The following is a 15,566-nucleotide window of genomic DNA, read 5'->3' as shown; positions in this document are numbered from 1 at the left end:
CTTTATTGATATCAGGAGGAGAAATTTGTTTAGACTTTTTCTTCATATTTGCTATACCACTATAATTTTTGACAAAAAAAAAAACCTAAATTGAAATAAAAGTTACTTGATTTTTTTTTTTTTTTTTTTATTGTCTAAATGTATTAACTTGTGTAAGAAAGTATTTTGTTGTACTGGAATATTGCAGTATTGCATTGGATTGTAATGCATGTAGTTGTCTTAAACTTCTGTGGTTTTCTGTAGCTTGGAGCCCTGTGTTGAGTGATACTTCGAAATATTCTGATTCTAAATAGCAGAAAACCACCCATTCTGTACAGGATGTGGTAGCCTCTATATTCTTATTACTGTTAATCTTTTTGTAACATTTACTATGGAGTTTCTTAAACATTCAGTGGTAGATAATGGCTGTATTCAGAGATAGAAAATACTGGGTACAGATTAAAACCTGAACAGTGGCATTTATAGTTTCCTGTAATTATAAAAGGTGGGATTTTTTTTCTCTGTTTATTTTTGCAGCTGACCAAACGGTGGAAAAAGTCAGCATTGATAAGATACGATTTTTCAGAGTAGAACAGTCTTATGCAGTGAAGTCTGGAAAGTGGTACTTTGAATTTGAAGCTGTGACAGGTGGAGATATGCGTGTTGGCTGGGCCAGGCCAGGCTGTCGACCTGACATAGAGTTGGGAGCTGATGACCAAGCATTCGTATTTGAAGGAAGCAAAGTCAGTATATCTCTACCTTTTTTGACCTATGAAAAGGCTAGGCAGAGAACTACAGTGTAGGTTTTGTCTTATACTCCAGCTCAAATATTCAAATATTTCTGAGTCAAATAAATATGTTTGAGCTCTGTTTCACGCTGGATAGTATCTGCTTTTTTGTTTTGATCACTGAAATTATGCTAAAAGAGGTGGGTTGGTTTATATCTATCTTCCTAAGATATACCCATGCAAGTAAAGAATTTTGTTGTAAGTATAATCATGATACATCATTCACTTCCTTTTTCTTTTTTTCTATTTTTTTTTTTTAATTTAAATGGTGTTTTACAAAAGTAAATCTGTTTCTTCAATGACTGGATGAGATAACTACAGTTCTGTATTCCCTTTTCTGTCTTTTCTGCTTTCTGCACATTCTTTCTTCCCAAAAGTGACTCCTAAAGGATTGGAAGGATGATAATGACATTGCTTGTCAGAAGTGGAATCCAGTGAATAATGGTTATCATCCATGTTCTAAATTGCTCTTTGCATATTAGAGTGCCTTAGTCTTTCTATGGGAAATAACTAAGATAATTACCCAAAAGCCACGATCAGTACTCTTTGTATTACTTTGAGATCCAGGAAGGTGAAATATTTGTTTGACATTTTGTATTTTATTTTTTAATTTTAGCACAGTGTTTGTTTACTATTTAATTTTATTTATTTATTTATTCCTTTAGGGCCAGCGTTGGCATCAAGGCAGTGGATTCTTTGGACGAAGCTGGCAATCGGGAGATGTGGTTGGTTGTATGATAAACTTGGATGACAAATCAATTATCTTTACTCTGAATGGAGAGTTGCTTATAACCAGTAAAGGTTCAGAGCTTGCGTTTGCCGACTTTGGAATAGAAAGTGGTAATTTTCTTGTTATACTTACATGGTTATGAGAAGACAAAGCAAATCAAAACACAGAAAAAACTGATCTTTCACGATGGCTTAGTGAACTGAGAAATAATATTTTACTGTTGTGTAGTGCAGTCTGAAAGCTCACATTAACTTAAAAAAATATTTTAAGAGTGCTTGTGGCACAAATTAATTTTTTTTTTTCCTTTAACCACAAGTAGATATGAATGGGATATCAGGAATCAGAATCTTTGAGCCTTGCTAGGCTTACTCACAGGACTGAACTTCAGCATTAAGAAGTGGTAGTAAGAAGCACCTTGAAAAATTCCCAAAAGCTGAACATGTAGTCTCAGATTATTTTACCGGAGCATACACATATTATGTTTTTGTCTGTGAAGGACAAAATTGAGTGCTATGTGGCGGAAGTGTGTACCAAGAGAACAAAACTTTGCAACATAAATTGAGCCTGATTTGTGACTTTTTTTTTTTTTTTTTTTGCTTGTTTGGTTTGGTTTGTTGGTTTTTTTTTTTTTTGCTTTTTTCAAGAGTAATATCTACATGACTGTATTGAAGGAGGCAGGGAATATTTTCAAGCTGCTTTATTTTTTAGTTGACATTTTCTTCTGAATCGTATTTCCTCCAACCAGTGTTATCTTCATGCCCATCAGTAATTGTCAGAAGACTTTGCAATTGGTCTGACCACTGACATAGTTTCCCTAATGGTAGATACAGAGGGACTGCCTTAAGAGAGTTTTTCTGAAGGACTGAAGTGTAACAGAGAAAAAATTTCTCCTTTAGAGGCTGAACTGTTGGCTTTTCCCTGAAGTTGCTCCAAGTTCAATTTCTAGAGATAGAAAATAGTTAAACAGCCTTTCATCCCTGTGTATTGGCTGCTAAAAGTGTATGGAGACCAAAAAAGTTCAGTGATAAAAAATGCCAGCATTAAAGAAAGTGCATTTGTCCATCATGAATGATGGTGAGATAAAGGCTGGCAACAAATTTATAGTTACTGATGGCAAACTATGTTTTAAACAGATGTGCTGAGATACCTGAACCTCCTTTTGAAACTTCAGTGTCCTCAGAGAGCATACTTAGTATTTGTTAATAATTTTAATCTAGCCAAAGATTTTTTCCAGCATTTAACTCACTGTATAAAGGCATGTTTAGTAGTCTAAAAATTAACTGATTCTTCTAATAAATGAATAACTGACTTGAGCAAATCTTATTTTTTCAAATCTAATTGTCCACAAAACTACTTCTTGACTTGACTTTTTTTTTTGGTCTTTCACACAATTTCTACTACTAATAACAGTTATTAAACTGGTTTAATGTTTAAATAAATTGAATGGTATTTTTAATGTCCCTTCATTGCCTAAGTCCTCAGGGCTTTTTGTAGCAATTATATTTAACTTAGACATTAGTATTTAAGGTGGCTTTAAATCCTTGCTACTGTCATCGCTTCATGTGCATTACTTGTAGGAGCTAAAGTTTAACTTGCATTAGATGGATCCAAAATAGAATGCTTATGTTCTCCAAATAAATTACTGTGAGGTTTTTTTGTTGTTTTATTGTTTTTTAGGTTTTGTTCCAATTTGTGCACTGGGTCTGTCTCAGATTGGTCGTATGAACCTTGGAATGGATGCCAGTACATTCAAGTATTATACAATGTGTGGCCTTCAAGAAGGTTTTGAACCTTTTGCTGTCAACATGAACAGAGATGTTGCTATGTGGTTTAGTAAACGCTTACCAACATTTGTCAATGTGCCAAAAAATCATCCTCACATTGAGGTAACCGTACATGTTAGGGAGACACCTGTTTGTCAACTGTTTGTTTAGCAAGCTGAGACATTAGACCCTTACTAATACTTACTGTCATCAGATAGTTTGTCATATAAATCTATTAAGTCATTCATAGATAATTCCAGATGATCTTGTCTATCTTCAACTGCATTTATGCTATTATTAGTATCCATGTGGATATACCTATCCATTCTATTATGTCTTATTTATGTTGTGGTTAGGTACTTGAAACATGCTGATTGTGTTTTCTTCAAACCATTTTTTATATTCTATCTTACATTTGCTTTCAGCTTTTAAACCTCCTCTATTATACATTTTTCTTAAATATCTAAAAATTGTTCAACTGAATTCTGCATCACTTAAAGTAATAGAAGTGTGAACTAAACAGACTGATTTAGTCCACTTCTCTAAAATGAGGGACATTTAAGTATACCTGTGTTGTCCCTGAGTGATACCAGTTTCATTCATTCTTATGATGCAACAGTGATAGGAATTCCACAACTCCCTAGCTAGTCTACTTTAGAGCAGAATAATATATCCTGTTTTGTATAAAATATTCTATATTCATATATTCCACAATTATATGTTTGAATTCCTGATCAGTTTTTATCTTTACTGTAATCCCTAGGCTATTTACTATAATTTAGGAGTTTAGCCAATTATTCCATAATACTTTCAACATTTCCTTCTCAAACAAAATACACTTCACTTAATTTCAGCTAAATTATCTCAGGATTTTTCTCAGTTTATCAGGATCATTTCAACTGTATTCCTCCCTTTAAAATTTTTTGAAACGTTCCTATCACTGAGATTAAAACATACTCAATTTTTCAGGACAAACAAAAAAAAAGTATCATCCTCAAACTTCATAACAATCATTTGAAGGATTCTAATTAATATTTCCTCTGATTGTGGTGGAAAAATGAGTCATTCTTTCATTTTTTTTCTGAAAAAAAATTTTTTTCAGTTATTTTTTGCCCTCAGTGAATTAATAAATTCTGTACTTTTTTTTTTTTAATGCTATTTGGAACAACTTGCAGACATTTACTGTAGACAGGAAGTACTGAATCTGTTGCTTCCATTGCTCTTCAGGCTAGTTTCAATGTCAGAGAAGAAAGTTTGAAGTGGCTTCATTGTGAAAAATTCGACTGTTTCAGTTGTCTCATCCTCTAGTTAATGAAAAATTGCATAATGAAAATTTTCAGCATTTTTCTTGGAATAGTATTATTTTAAAACTCTTTCTATTATTTTTAGGTATGGAGAATTGATGGAACCATTGAGAGTCCACCTCGGTTAAAAGTTATTCACAAAACATTTGGCACACAGAACAGCAATTCAGACATGATATATTGTCGTTTGAGTATGCCCATTGAGTTCCACTCATCGTTCAACTTCAGCTTGGGTGTGGAAAATGCCTCATCTGATATTTTCCAAAAACGGTTAGGCTTGGTTTTAGATACCCCTGTTTCCTGCTCTTGATGTAAATGTAAAATGTTCTATTATTTTACACTCAAGATTTCATATTTGGTTTTGTGCTAAGCAGACAGTAGCACAGGATGCATGTTACTGAGATTTTTTTGTTCTTGGTGGTTTTAATAAATTTAGAGCTCTGCAGAATGCTATATGTAGATAAGACAGAACCATTTTCTGAAAAGCTACATCACAAGGTTTACAGTTATTCATTGCTAGGGAGTTACCATCCTTTTAAAATCATTGGGATTTGCAAAGCTCTTCAGCCAGGCTGGAAAGCCAGCTCAAGAGTTTTTGCCCACTGGATCAGTGCTTATCTGCAGTATTTTTCAGTAGCTCATTGTTACTGGAAAAGTGACTAATGCAAAGAAGAAAAGATGGTGGGACAGATTTTTCAAGTTACCAGGCACTACTAAGTTCAGCACCTTCCAACGTTGCCTGCATCTGAAGTGAATTGATATAAATTTCTTGTCACCACCTCTCTCCACCTTAACTGAAATCGGTTATGTTGGGTGTATATTTGTATCCTGTACAGTCTTTGTGTACTCAATTTACTAATGCATGGTCAGTACCCAGCAACCATGTGTACACTCAGTTTAATATTGAGTACTTTTTCCCCTACTATTTTTTAAAAACTAATTTATTGATGTTTCTTTATCTTTAGAAAGCATAGCCAAGAAATTGCTGCTCCTTCTACTACAGTAAGTAAATACATTTTGATGGTTAGTTCTTCTTCCTTTATGAAGTAGATTTAGTTGTGGCAACATGTTCATTAGAAAATGATCTGTTGAAAGAAGCTTTTTTAAAAATTTGCAGTGATATAACAATTTGTATAAATAAAAATTCCCAGAAGTGTATGACTTATGGCATAAACCTCACAGTCTTAAACCATTAGTGTAGTTTTGTTGTTTTGTTTTTCTTTAAATTTATAAGCATTTTAAATGACTTATTAAAAAAAGACGTAATTTCTATTATTTGTCTGATATATAGAAGATATTTTTAATAAGTATTTGAGTATTCCTTGATACAGTAATTTAGATTTCCATTACTAATATGTTCTTTTCCTCTTTTCAGTGTTTTTATTCACTACGGATATTTGCTGGCCAAGACCCATCTTCTGTCTGGGTTGGCTGGGTAACACCAGACTATCATTTTTACAGTGAGAATTTTGACCTAAATAAAAATTGTACAGTGACAGTTACTTTAGGTGATGAGAGAGGCAGGGTTCATGAAAGGTATGGGTTTATTTATCACTTACTAAGAATGCATTTTAATACTGTTGTTTAAAAGTGAATTATTCACAAGCTTGATGATGTTTTAAACACTAATTTAAACTAATGAGAAAATTGATTATAGAGTAGGAGTTTCTTTGCTCATTTATATATGAATGTGTTTTACATAGATTCATTAAAATGAGTATATATATCATTAGTGTTCTGTTTGAAATAATGATTTGTGTTGCTGCTTTCTTTTAACATCCATGTTTGGTAACTGTGGATGAACCTGTTACTCGTTTCAGTGTCATTTATCAACACATGTAAGCATGTCAAATTGTTCCATAAATATAAAAAGGGAACATAAATAAAAGTGCTCATAGTCTGATCCCTTACCCATGATGCTTACATTATTAAAAAAAAAAGGGAGTTTGTTAATGAGGAAACATAAAAATAATAGGGGCACAAGCACCTTTGAGGGTGTCTACCTGTTATTCTACTCAAAAGTACATCTTTACTGAATACTTAGTCAAATTCAATATGACCTATGATTTGTTCTGGCTGTTCTTTCAGTGTGAAGCGCAGCAATTGCTATATGGTTTGGGGAGGAGATGTAATTGCCAATTCCCAGAGATCAAGTCGCAGTAATGTTGATTTAGAAATTGGATGCTTTGTTGACCTGGCTACTGGAATGTTGTCGTTCACAGCCAATGGAAAAGAGCTTGGCTCTTGTTATCAGGTATTATCAGATTTTCAGGAAGCTATCTACTAAAGCTGGTCATTTTGATGCTGTTATAATTGTTTTTTTTTCCTTGTTCAGAAATGTAATTGAGCACTGTTTATGTGACAATAATGTTTTACTTTTTTATCCTGTTTTATCCCTCCTTTTCTCTCTCTTTTTTATAAGGCTACATTTTTCTAACTTCTTGCAGTTGTCTCAGCTGTTGGGGGAGGACTATTGGTAGATCTGTTCAGAAAACTAGAACTAGATCATAGAATCATAGAATGATTTGAGTTGGAAGGGACCTTAAAGATTATTGAGTTCCACCCCCTCTGCCATAGCAGGGACACTTTCCATTAGACTAGGTTGCTCAAAGCCCCATCCAGCCTGGCCTTGAACACTGTCAGCGGTGGATCAGCCACAAGTTTTCTGGGCAACCCGTTCCAATGTCCCACCATTGTCACAGTAAATGTCACCCTCATAGTTCTAGGCAACAAACCCCCAGAAATCTGCAATACAGATAAAACTTTAGTGTTATTTATCTAAATTTAATGGAACGTTGTATAATAACTCTATTGAAAACTAACTGTTGAAAAAAGATAGCCAACACTTCATGTGAAGATACAATGCAACAGGAGTGTTACATGAGTGGGTGAAATATTTCCCAACTTCATTATTTCAAGTAATTTAAATATTTTCTACCTGTTTTTCAAAGTAGTGAAAATAGTCCTCTGTAGTTTTCATATGCATTTCTTGAATATTCTTACCATAAAATAAAATCTTTAAAATACTTAATCTCTCACCTAAAGTACACCAAACAACTGATACTTGGCTAGTAGAGGCTGAAAGATAATTGTTATAACCTTACAACCATTTGCACTTTTTAATTCTCTTAACTGAAGTAGAGGGACAGTGTTTGTATGCTGTTTTCATTCTAAAATGCCTACAGGTCAACATATTGAGGACAGTTAATTTTGTGCAGTTACATACCTGTGCTTAAATTATTTTGTCTATCCTGATAGTCAAAGTTCTGAAAAAAAAAACCCAAACACCAAAAACAAGCAAACAAACCCTCAAACCCACAAACCTATTCTGCATACAAATTTTTTGGTATGTGGTATTATTTTACATTCATTTAAGTTGTATTGTATTTTGGAGCTGTTTTCTCATTGAAAAAATTACAGATTTTTTAATTTCATCTTCATGACTGTTTATTATTTTTCAATTCTTTTTAGTTTGCTGTCCTCAAAGTTAGAAGTTGCACTCCTTCACAGCACAAGTATTGTAATTGTACTTAGTGTGCAGAATGTATATGCATAGTACACAAAATACACAATGGTATGAATAAAATATTTAATTGAACTCCTGAAATCCTGAATTGTTTGTATAGAATGTACCTTTTTTTTTTGCCACCCTGGAGCATTGAAATCTTTTTCATAACATGCCATTTTATAAGTATCTTTTAAATTCTTCTTTTCCTGGCAGTGGGGGTGGGTGGTCATGTAGAGAATTCTTCTGAATAAACTGGTATTACTACTCTCATATGTACTTTGAGTCCAGCTATGGGAAAATCAGGATAATGTAGCTGTCAAAAAAAAACCCAGCCTGACCAGGCACTTTAAAATGCAGCACAGTGATTCAGTGTGATTCACTGTAGTTTTTGTAGAGACTGGAGACAAATGCTGAGTCTGGAAATAAAGAGATCTTTGAAAAATTGCATTTTTGTACTTTTGGAATATGGATCAGAAGTTCACTTACCTTCATAGGAAGTAAAGATTTGCACTATCCTTACCAAATGATGCTCCGCTCTCTCACACTCACCTTACTCCCTTCTGGTTCCATCTCTCAGATTTTTTTAAATTTTTTTTTTTTTAATTAGCTTTTTGGGGAGTGAGATATTTTGTCCAGCATAAAATGTAAAAAAAAAAAAAATCTAAACAATGTGTGTTGGTCTGAAAAGCTGTATTCTACTCTCAGGCCATGTTGAGGGTGCTTTTCCTATAACAAGAGTCAAAGGATGTAGCTGTAAAGTGGCTAGATTTTTAAGGAGCTGCTCTAGAGTTAGAATCGGTGTTGAGAGCACATAAAGCAGTAGACACATCTGCCTGAAAGATAGGTGAGCCTGTAAAGATAATTAAATGCAAGATAATTCAGCAAACAGTTTACTATATTAGAGATGAACTACAGGTAGATGCTAATCAACACTTTAATACAATGTCTGCAGTTACTTGATACTAAAGTGTAAGCTGTGTAGTATTTATTATATATCTCATAACATTTTGGGAGGAGATTCTTGTTGCTTTTTTTAATTTCTTAAATTTTTTTAATCTCATTTCTCTTCTAGGTTGAGCCAAACACAAAGCTTTTTCCAGCAACTTTTGTACAGCCCACAAGCACTAACTTGATTCAGTTTGAACTTGGTAAATTGAAGGTATAAAATATTTTCTATGAAGGTGCTTTTTTTTAATGTTTATTTCCACAGAAATTCCTGTTCAGTTGAATTTGTTTAGGAAGGTTGAATCAAAGGTGTGACTTTTTATTTGACTTCTACATTTACTTGCGTAAATGTAATTATTATATGAAATTAATTGCTCAGCAAATTTAAACTGCGTTTGTCAAACTAATGCTATTTGGGGAGAATGCTGTAAATGTTTGAGGTTTTAAACGGATTTTATTACAATAATATATTTCTATGAGTTCTTTGCTATCACTAAATTATACTTCCCTTGGGTATTATAGGTTTATTCATGATCAGATGTTACGAAAATGATTTTAATACACTTGTTTGTTTCAGAATACCATGCCTTTATCAGCAGCAATTTTTAAAAGTGAAGAAAGAAATCCTGTTCCTCAGTGTCCCCCTCGTCTTGATGTGCAAACAATTACACCTGTTTTATGGAGCAGGATGCCAAACAGCTTTCTAAAAGTAGAAACTGAGCGTGTCAGTGAACGTCATGGGTGGGTTGTACAGTGTTTGGAACCTCTGCAGATGATGGCACTACATATCCCAGAAGAAAACAGGTACATTGGGAAGAAGCTACAGTGACTTGACGTGGACCAAATGCATTGAAAGCTGATATCTGGGTGTTAGTTAAACCTGCCTTGGAGAATATTTACACTGGAGCTGATGAGAATTTATCTGCTGTAATATCCTATTTGTGAAATTTAAGTAAATACAGGAGACTGAATAACTCTAATGCCATGTGATGACATTTGCATACACAAAATGACTGATTTTATTTACATTATAAAATAATATCTTAAATCTCTAGGTCTTTAAACATAGAGATTTTCTCAGCTTGAACCCCCACTCTCCCCAAATAAAAAGAACATGCGAGTACTGCTTTGCTGATTTTTTTCTGTAATAAAACCATGTAACCTCTTTCTGTTTCATCTGCTCTGAATTAACATGAACTAAATTTTTATGTTCTTATTGACAAGATCCTGACTGTCTTAGATTTTCATTAGGTCTTATCCTCAGACTGAGGATAATAAAAATGTGTCCAAACATCAAATATGGTAACCAGTGACAAATAAAATATAAGCAAAATCATGGCAGAAAGGTAATCTATCTGCTGTACTTTCATCAGCTATTTACAAATTCATTTCTTACAAAAACAAGCCCTAATTTACCATAGCTTCCAAAGAAGCTTCTCTGTCTTACATTTTTTCTTTTCTTTTCCTATGGAGTACTAATTGTAGATAATCTCATCAAATTATTACCACCATTTACTGTGGTTTAATGATGCATGGTAAGATTGTCGGTATCAACTTTAACATTAATGGTTTAAAGTGGAACTGACCACTTTATAGTTATAAAACTTTTCTTTTACAAAATTGTTATTAATGGAATTGACTGGTGTTCTGTTTCTTTATTTCATAACAGATGTGTTGATATTTTGGAACTATGTGAACAAGAAGATTTGATGAAGTTTCACTACCATACTTTAAAACTCTATTGTTCAGTTAGTGCTCTAGGTAACACTAGAGTTGCTTATGCACTTTGTAGCCATGTGGACATATCTCAGCTGTTTTATACAATAGATAATCAATACTTACCTGGACTCCTACGTTCTGGATTCTATGACTTGCTAATTAGTATTCATTTGGAGTACGCAAAGCAAGCCAAGCTAATGATGAACAATGAATTTATCATTCCAGTTACAGATGAAACTCGAACTATTAAATTATATCCAGATGAAACAAAGAAGCACGGATTACCTGGAGTGGGGCTTAGCACTTGTCTGAAACCAAGCTTTAATTTTTCTACTCCATGCTTTATTGTGACCACTGAAGAGCATCAGACATCCAGCCCAGAGATACCGCTTGATACACTCAAGTCCAAGGCCATAAGTATGTTAACAGAGGCAGTACAATGTAGTGGTACTCATATACGAGATCCTGTTGGAGGACAGGTTGCATTCCAGTTCGTTCCTGTCCTTAAACTGATAGCAACATTGCTCATAATGGGTGTTTTTGATGATGATGATGTGAAGCAGGTACTGCTCCTCATTGATCCCACTGTGTTTGGAGAACACAAGGAACAAACAGAAGAGAGGACAGAGAAGGAAGAAGTTACACAAGTTGAAGAAAAAGCTGTAGAAGCTGGGGAGAAAGCAATGAAAGAAACAAAAGCTCCTGTGAAGGGCTTATTGCAGACAAGATTGCCAGAATCTGTTAAGCTTCAGGTGACCATTTAATTAAATGTATCACAAATGTTCTACTGTTGTTGAAAGAAATGTAGTGCTTTCTGTCTGTTCTATAGTTTGTCAAATTTGAAATCCTGAGGATTTTTATTCCTCTTTGGCTTGTTACCTGACATTAATAACCAATTTTTATGTCAACGAAATTCTTTCTATATATATCTACACTCAAAATAGATATACAAATTCTTATTTCGTATGTGTATTTTAAAAGAGGGAGGGTTGGACCAGGGGATCTTTAATGGAACCTTCCAACCATAAATACTCTATGATTCTGTGAATTCTATGTGTTTTGGAGTGAAAGACTGAAGGCTATATAGCATTACTGATCAGATTAAAAAAATTCATAAATTGTCACCTTTGCAGTGTAAAAAAAAATGGGGAAAAAACATCTCTCATTTTTGAAGTCTGTTGCAGTGTATAGTATCCACTGCAGTTCTTCAATTATAGTTTGTTAAACTGTTGAACTTAAGTCTGTTTTTTCTATCCTAGATGTGTCATTTGCTCAATTATTTCTGTGACTGTGAGCTACAACATAGAGTGGAAGCAATTGTATCATTTGCAGACCGTTATGTATCAAAATTGCAATATAATCAAAAATTCAGGTACAATGAACTCATGCAAGCCTTGAACATGTCTGCTGCTTTGACTGCCAAGAAAACTAAAGAATTTCGGTCTCCTCCTCAAGAGCAGGTAATATTAAAGAAATGGTTAATCTAAAGATTAAAGAAAATTCTTTGTGATGATAAAATAGAGTTCTGACTTCTGAACTACCATTGGAACTGCTAGGGAACCAAAACTGATTGTGAAATATATTTATTAAGATGCCCCAAAATGCTGAATGTCAGAATGCTTATACCTGTACTCCAGAATTCAAGCTCTAAGATGACTTAGGATTTCCCAGCAGTATTACTGTCCAATGCTGAGGAGCCAAGAGTCATCCAGTTCTGCAAAAACTTCATAAATTTGGTTGCTAAAAGTTAGCACAAAGTTGGTGTTGTGCTGACATCTGTATGATGAGAATAGTCTTTTCTAGCTCCAGGAAATAGCTTTATTATTAAGTGTAACTGTATTTTGATGTTAAAGCTTACCAAGTACCATTGCTTTAGTATTTCCTTTAGGCTGTATTAGAAATCTGTGCTTTATTTTCATGTAACTATAAATTTGATCATAAATAGGTAAAGTATGGCTATATGTTAGAATATGTCTTAGGCTATCTCAGTGTTTTAACTACATTTTAATTCCTTAAAAGATTAATATGTTGCTAAATTTTCAACTGGGAGAGGATTGTCCCTGTCCAGAGGAGATCCGGGATGAGTTATATGAATTTCATGATGATCTTCTAAGTCACTGTGGTGAGTGGCAAGCTTTTTGTTTTAACCAGTTCATGGAACTGCATTCTTTTAGTGACCTGTAATTAACAACAGCTTGTGGTTTGTGTTTGGATCAGTGGTGCTTCCCATATCGTCCTATGCTTGTATTGTTAAGGGTTCTGCTATCATCTTATGCTACTATTTCTGAGTACTCTATTAGAATCTCCAGCAGACATCAAGCTTTGATTTTATAAGCCAGTTTCAGTTTTTCAACTTCCTTAGCCTTAGCCTCAGCCTCTGCCAAGGATGAGTATCTGTGTGTGTTTCAGTGGGTCAGCGAGTATCTGGGTTGTGTTTCATCATCTTACTTCTGAGCAAGTATCAGTTGTTCTTAAAATCAAGATTTGTATCAGTAAGGTTAGCTATGTTAAAGATGGTAATTTAGTTGTTTTAACATAATTTGGTTATGACAATCCTGTGTTGACTGTTATTCATCCTTGCTTCAAGTGTTCACCAATAACTGTTTCTTTCATTTCAGCATTTTTATTCCATGCATTAAAGTGAATAGTTAACATCGTTGTATGTACTCCTCTTTCTCCCCATTTTAATTAAGAAAGATATCATCATCTCCATTGTTTAGTGACTTAACATTTGATCTGACCTCTGTTTTTCAAATATATTGCCTGTTTGGCATTAGGGTGTTCTCTGAGACTCCAGGATGAAGATTATAGAAAACCTTCAGCTTGCTTGGAAATGTCGTAACTCTAAAATATATTTATTTTACCTTGAAATCTTGTTGCTGGTATTATTGATTTAGCTTAGCTCCTGATCACTCTTCATCTTTTCTACTGATAGTGGTGGTGGTAGTTTTCTTGTCTTTTTAGTGGTGTACTTTTATTATTGTTTACTGCATTATAAATGTGTATACTGAATAAGAGAAAGGATTGGAGATAGAGAAAGCACAAGTCTCATGATTAAAATAGTTTAGCGATCCTCTGGATTCTAAACAAATCGCTATTCATTACGTTGTACAGGTTTATTACTGGTGTCCACTGTGGATAAATGCTCCTCGTTAGCTGTGTCCTGACTTAGTCCTGAAAATCAGTACTAAGTAATCACAGCTGCAGTTAAAATGAAAAGGAGCTGTGCTTGGAATATTTAATCATCTTTTTAATACTAAGCATTCTTGGTGGTCTAAGTGGAAAAATATGTATGCAATCAAATAATTAAAGGCTGCTTCATAATGAATATAAGCAAATAGCCTGAATTAAAAATACTCAGGCTGTCTTAATCCTAGGATTAAGTCCTCTATCATAATTTTTGTGTGTAATTTCTTAGTTGTAAACAAAACAAATTTTCAACAGATTTTATTGCATAATATCAAATTGACACTTATCTGGGTTGGAACCATCTGTTCCAGTGCACAGACCTCTGCCACTTGAATTAAGCAATTAGCCAATAGCAACATGAGATGGTCAGCTTCTGAATGAATTGCAACTCTGAGAGGATGCAGAATGAATAATAAACAATACGGAGCAGTCACAGACCCCATCTCCTCCAGTTCAACACTGTCTTACCTCATTATTGGCCATTTCAACCTCTTAAAAGTTCTCCCCCTTGCTGTCTCTCTTGCTTCTAGGTCCTAGCTTTTTTTTCAGTGCCAGGCATGATCTTGCTTTCTGTAACATCCTTGTCTGCTTTCTCATTCCTCTCATAGGCTACATTTCATGTTCTTACTTTTTCTAGTGTCTGACTGTAGCCTTGCTTCATTCTTAGATTTTTATTTTGTCCAGCCAGTCTCACTTTTCCCATTCCTTAAATTCCATATGTAGTCTTCAATTTCAGTTTCTAGTTCACTCATTCTCTCCCTCTGAATTTTCTTCTTCCTAGTCACTCACTCCTAGTCATAACTTTAGCTCTTTCCTCTTGGTAGCTGCCAGTGGCAAAGTTTCTCCAACTACATTATTTATTTTCCTTTCTGAGCTTCTTTTTTTAATACCAGTTTTAGCCTCTGCAATTTATTATTTTCCATCTGCTCCAGCTTGTATCTCTTCAGTATTCTGTCTGGAAATCTTTTCCTTTTCTCAATTTCACTTTGACCGGCAGCCAAATAGCAAAAGCTTGCTTGTCATCACAGCACAATTAGCTCTGTTCTGAAGGGAGCCTACTTACATGTTCTGTGCTTTTGCACGCAACACACATGGTATCTGATCATCACTAAAAGGTGTGAAAGATCTGAAAATGCTTTAAATGGTTGTGAAGCAACATAGTGAACTGAACTATAGTAAATGTGAACTGACATCCCATCTCATCATTTACATTTTGATGAATAACATGTATCACTGGTACAGTCTCTGAACATCTCCCTTCTTACAGTTTTAAATCCAGTTAATATATTTGTTTATGACTGCTAAATATCTCAACTGAAAAAATGTGCTATTTTGTGAGATACAGCCATGCAATTCTTTAGCTTACATTCTGCAATATGAAATAAAGGATCACGTATTTCATCAAATATGACTTGAATCCAAATTAATTGCCATAATAGAATCCTAGACAAAACAAAACAAAACCAAACCAACCACCTCTTTGGTCATAATACTAGAAAAAAATACTATAAGTCTGTATGTAAGAAGTATGTGTACTAAAATAAGCATATTTTGAGGGGCGCTACTGTAGCTAACATCTTAAAGCTGCTGGCATTACTACATACATTTTTCCTGTAGAAATTTGCTGGTCAAAAAAAATTC

At 34.1% G+C, this 15,566-nt stretch overlaps 2 protein-coding genes across 2 annotated transcripts in view; one reads left to right on the top strand and one right to left on the bottom strand.

Annotated features, from left to right (window-relative positions):
• The window catches only part of LOC134163987 (uncharacterized), a 612,365-nt gene that overhangs the window by 20,918 nt on the left and 575,881 nt on the right, over positions 1 to 15,566 (bottom strand).
• RYR3 (ryanodine receptor 3) overlaps positions 1 to 15,566 on the top strand; it is a 225,138-nt gene that overhangs the window by 103,756 nt on the left and 105,816 nt on the right. The window contains exons 26-37 of the mRNA XM_062619313.1: positions 517 to 722; positions 1,433 to 1,607; positions 3,175 to 3,383; positions 4,650 to 4,834; positions 5,530 to 5,566; positions 5,940 to 6,100; positions 6,653 to 6,818; positions 9,145 to 9,231; positions 9,595 to 9,821; positions 10,687 to 11,488; positions 11,996 to 12,196; positions 12,756 to 12,858. Coding sequence (XP_062475297.1) covers positions 517 to 722; positions 1,433 to 1,607; positions 3,175 to 3,383; positions 4,650 to 4,834; positions 5,530 to 5,566; positions 5,940 to 6,100; positions 6,653 to 6,818; positions 9,145 to 9,231; positions 9,595 to 9,821; positions 10,687 to 11,488; positions 11,996 to 12,196; positions 12,756 to 12,858 — 2,559 coding nt within the window. The remainder of the gene's footprint in view (positions 1 to 516; positions 723 to 1,432; positions 1,608 to 3,174; positions 3,384 to 4,649; positions 4,835 to 5,529; positions 5,567 to 5,939; positions 6,101 to 6,652; positions 6,819 to 9,144; positions 9,232 to 9,594; positions 9,822 to 10,686; positions 11,489 to 11,995; positions 12,197 to 12,755; positions 12,859 to 15,566) is intronic.

The sequence above is a fragment of the Pezoporus occidentalis genome, unplaced genomic scaffold (genome assembly GCF_034315485.1).
Source record: "Pezoporus occidentalis ecotype Australia unplaced genomic scaffold, CSIRO_AGI_Poc_V1 ctg21, whole genome shotgun sequence".
In the NCBI taxonomy this organism is placed as follows: Eukaryota; Metazoa; Chordata; class Aves; order Psittaciformes; family Psittacidae; genus Pezoporus; species Pezoporus occidentalis.
This window is presented reverse-complemented; position numbering and strand designations above follow the sequence as displayed.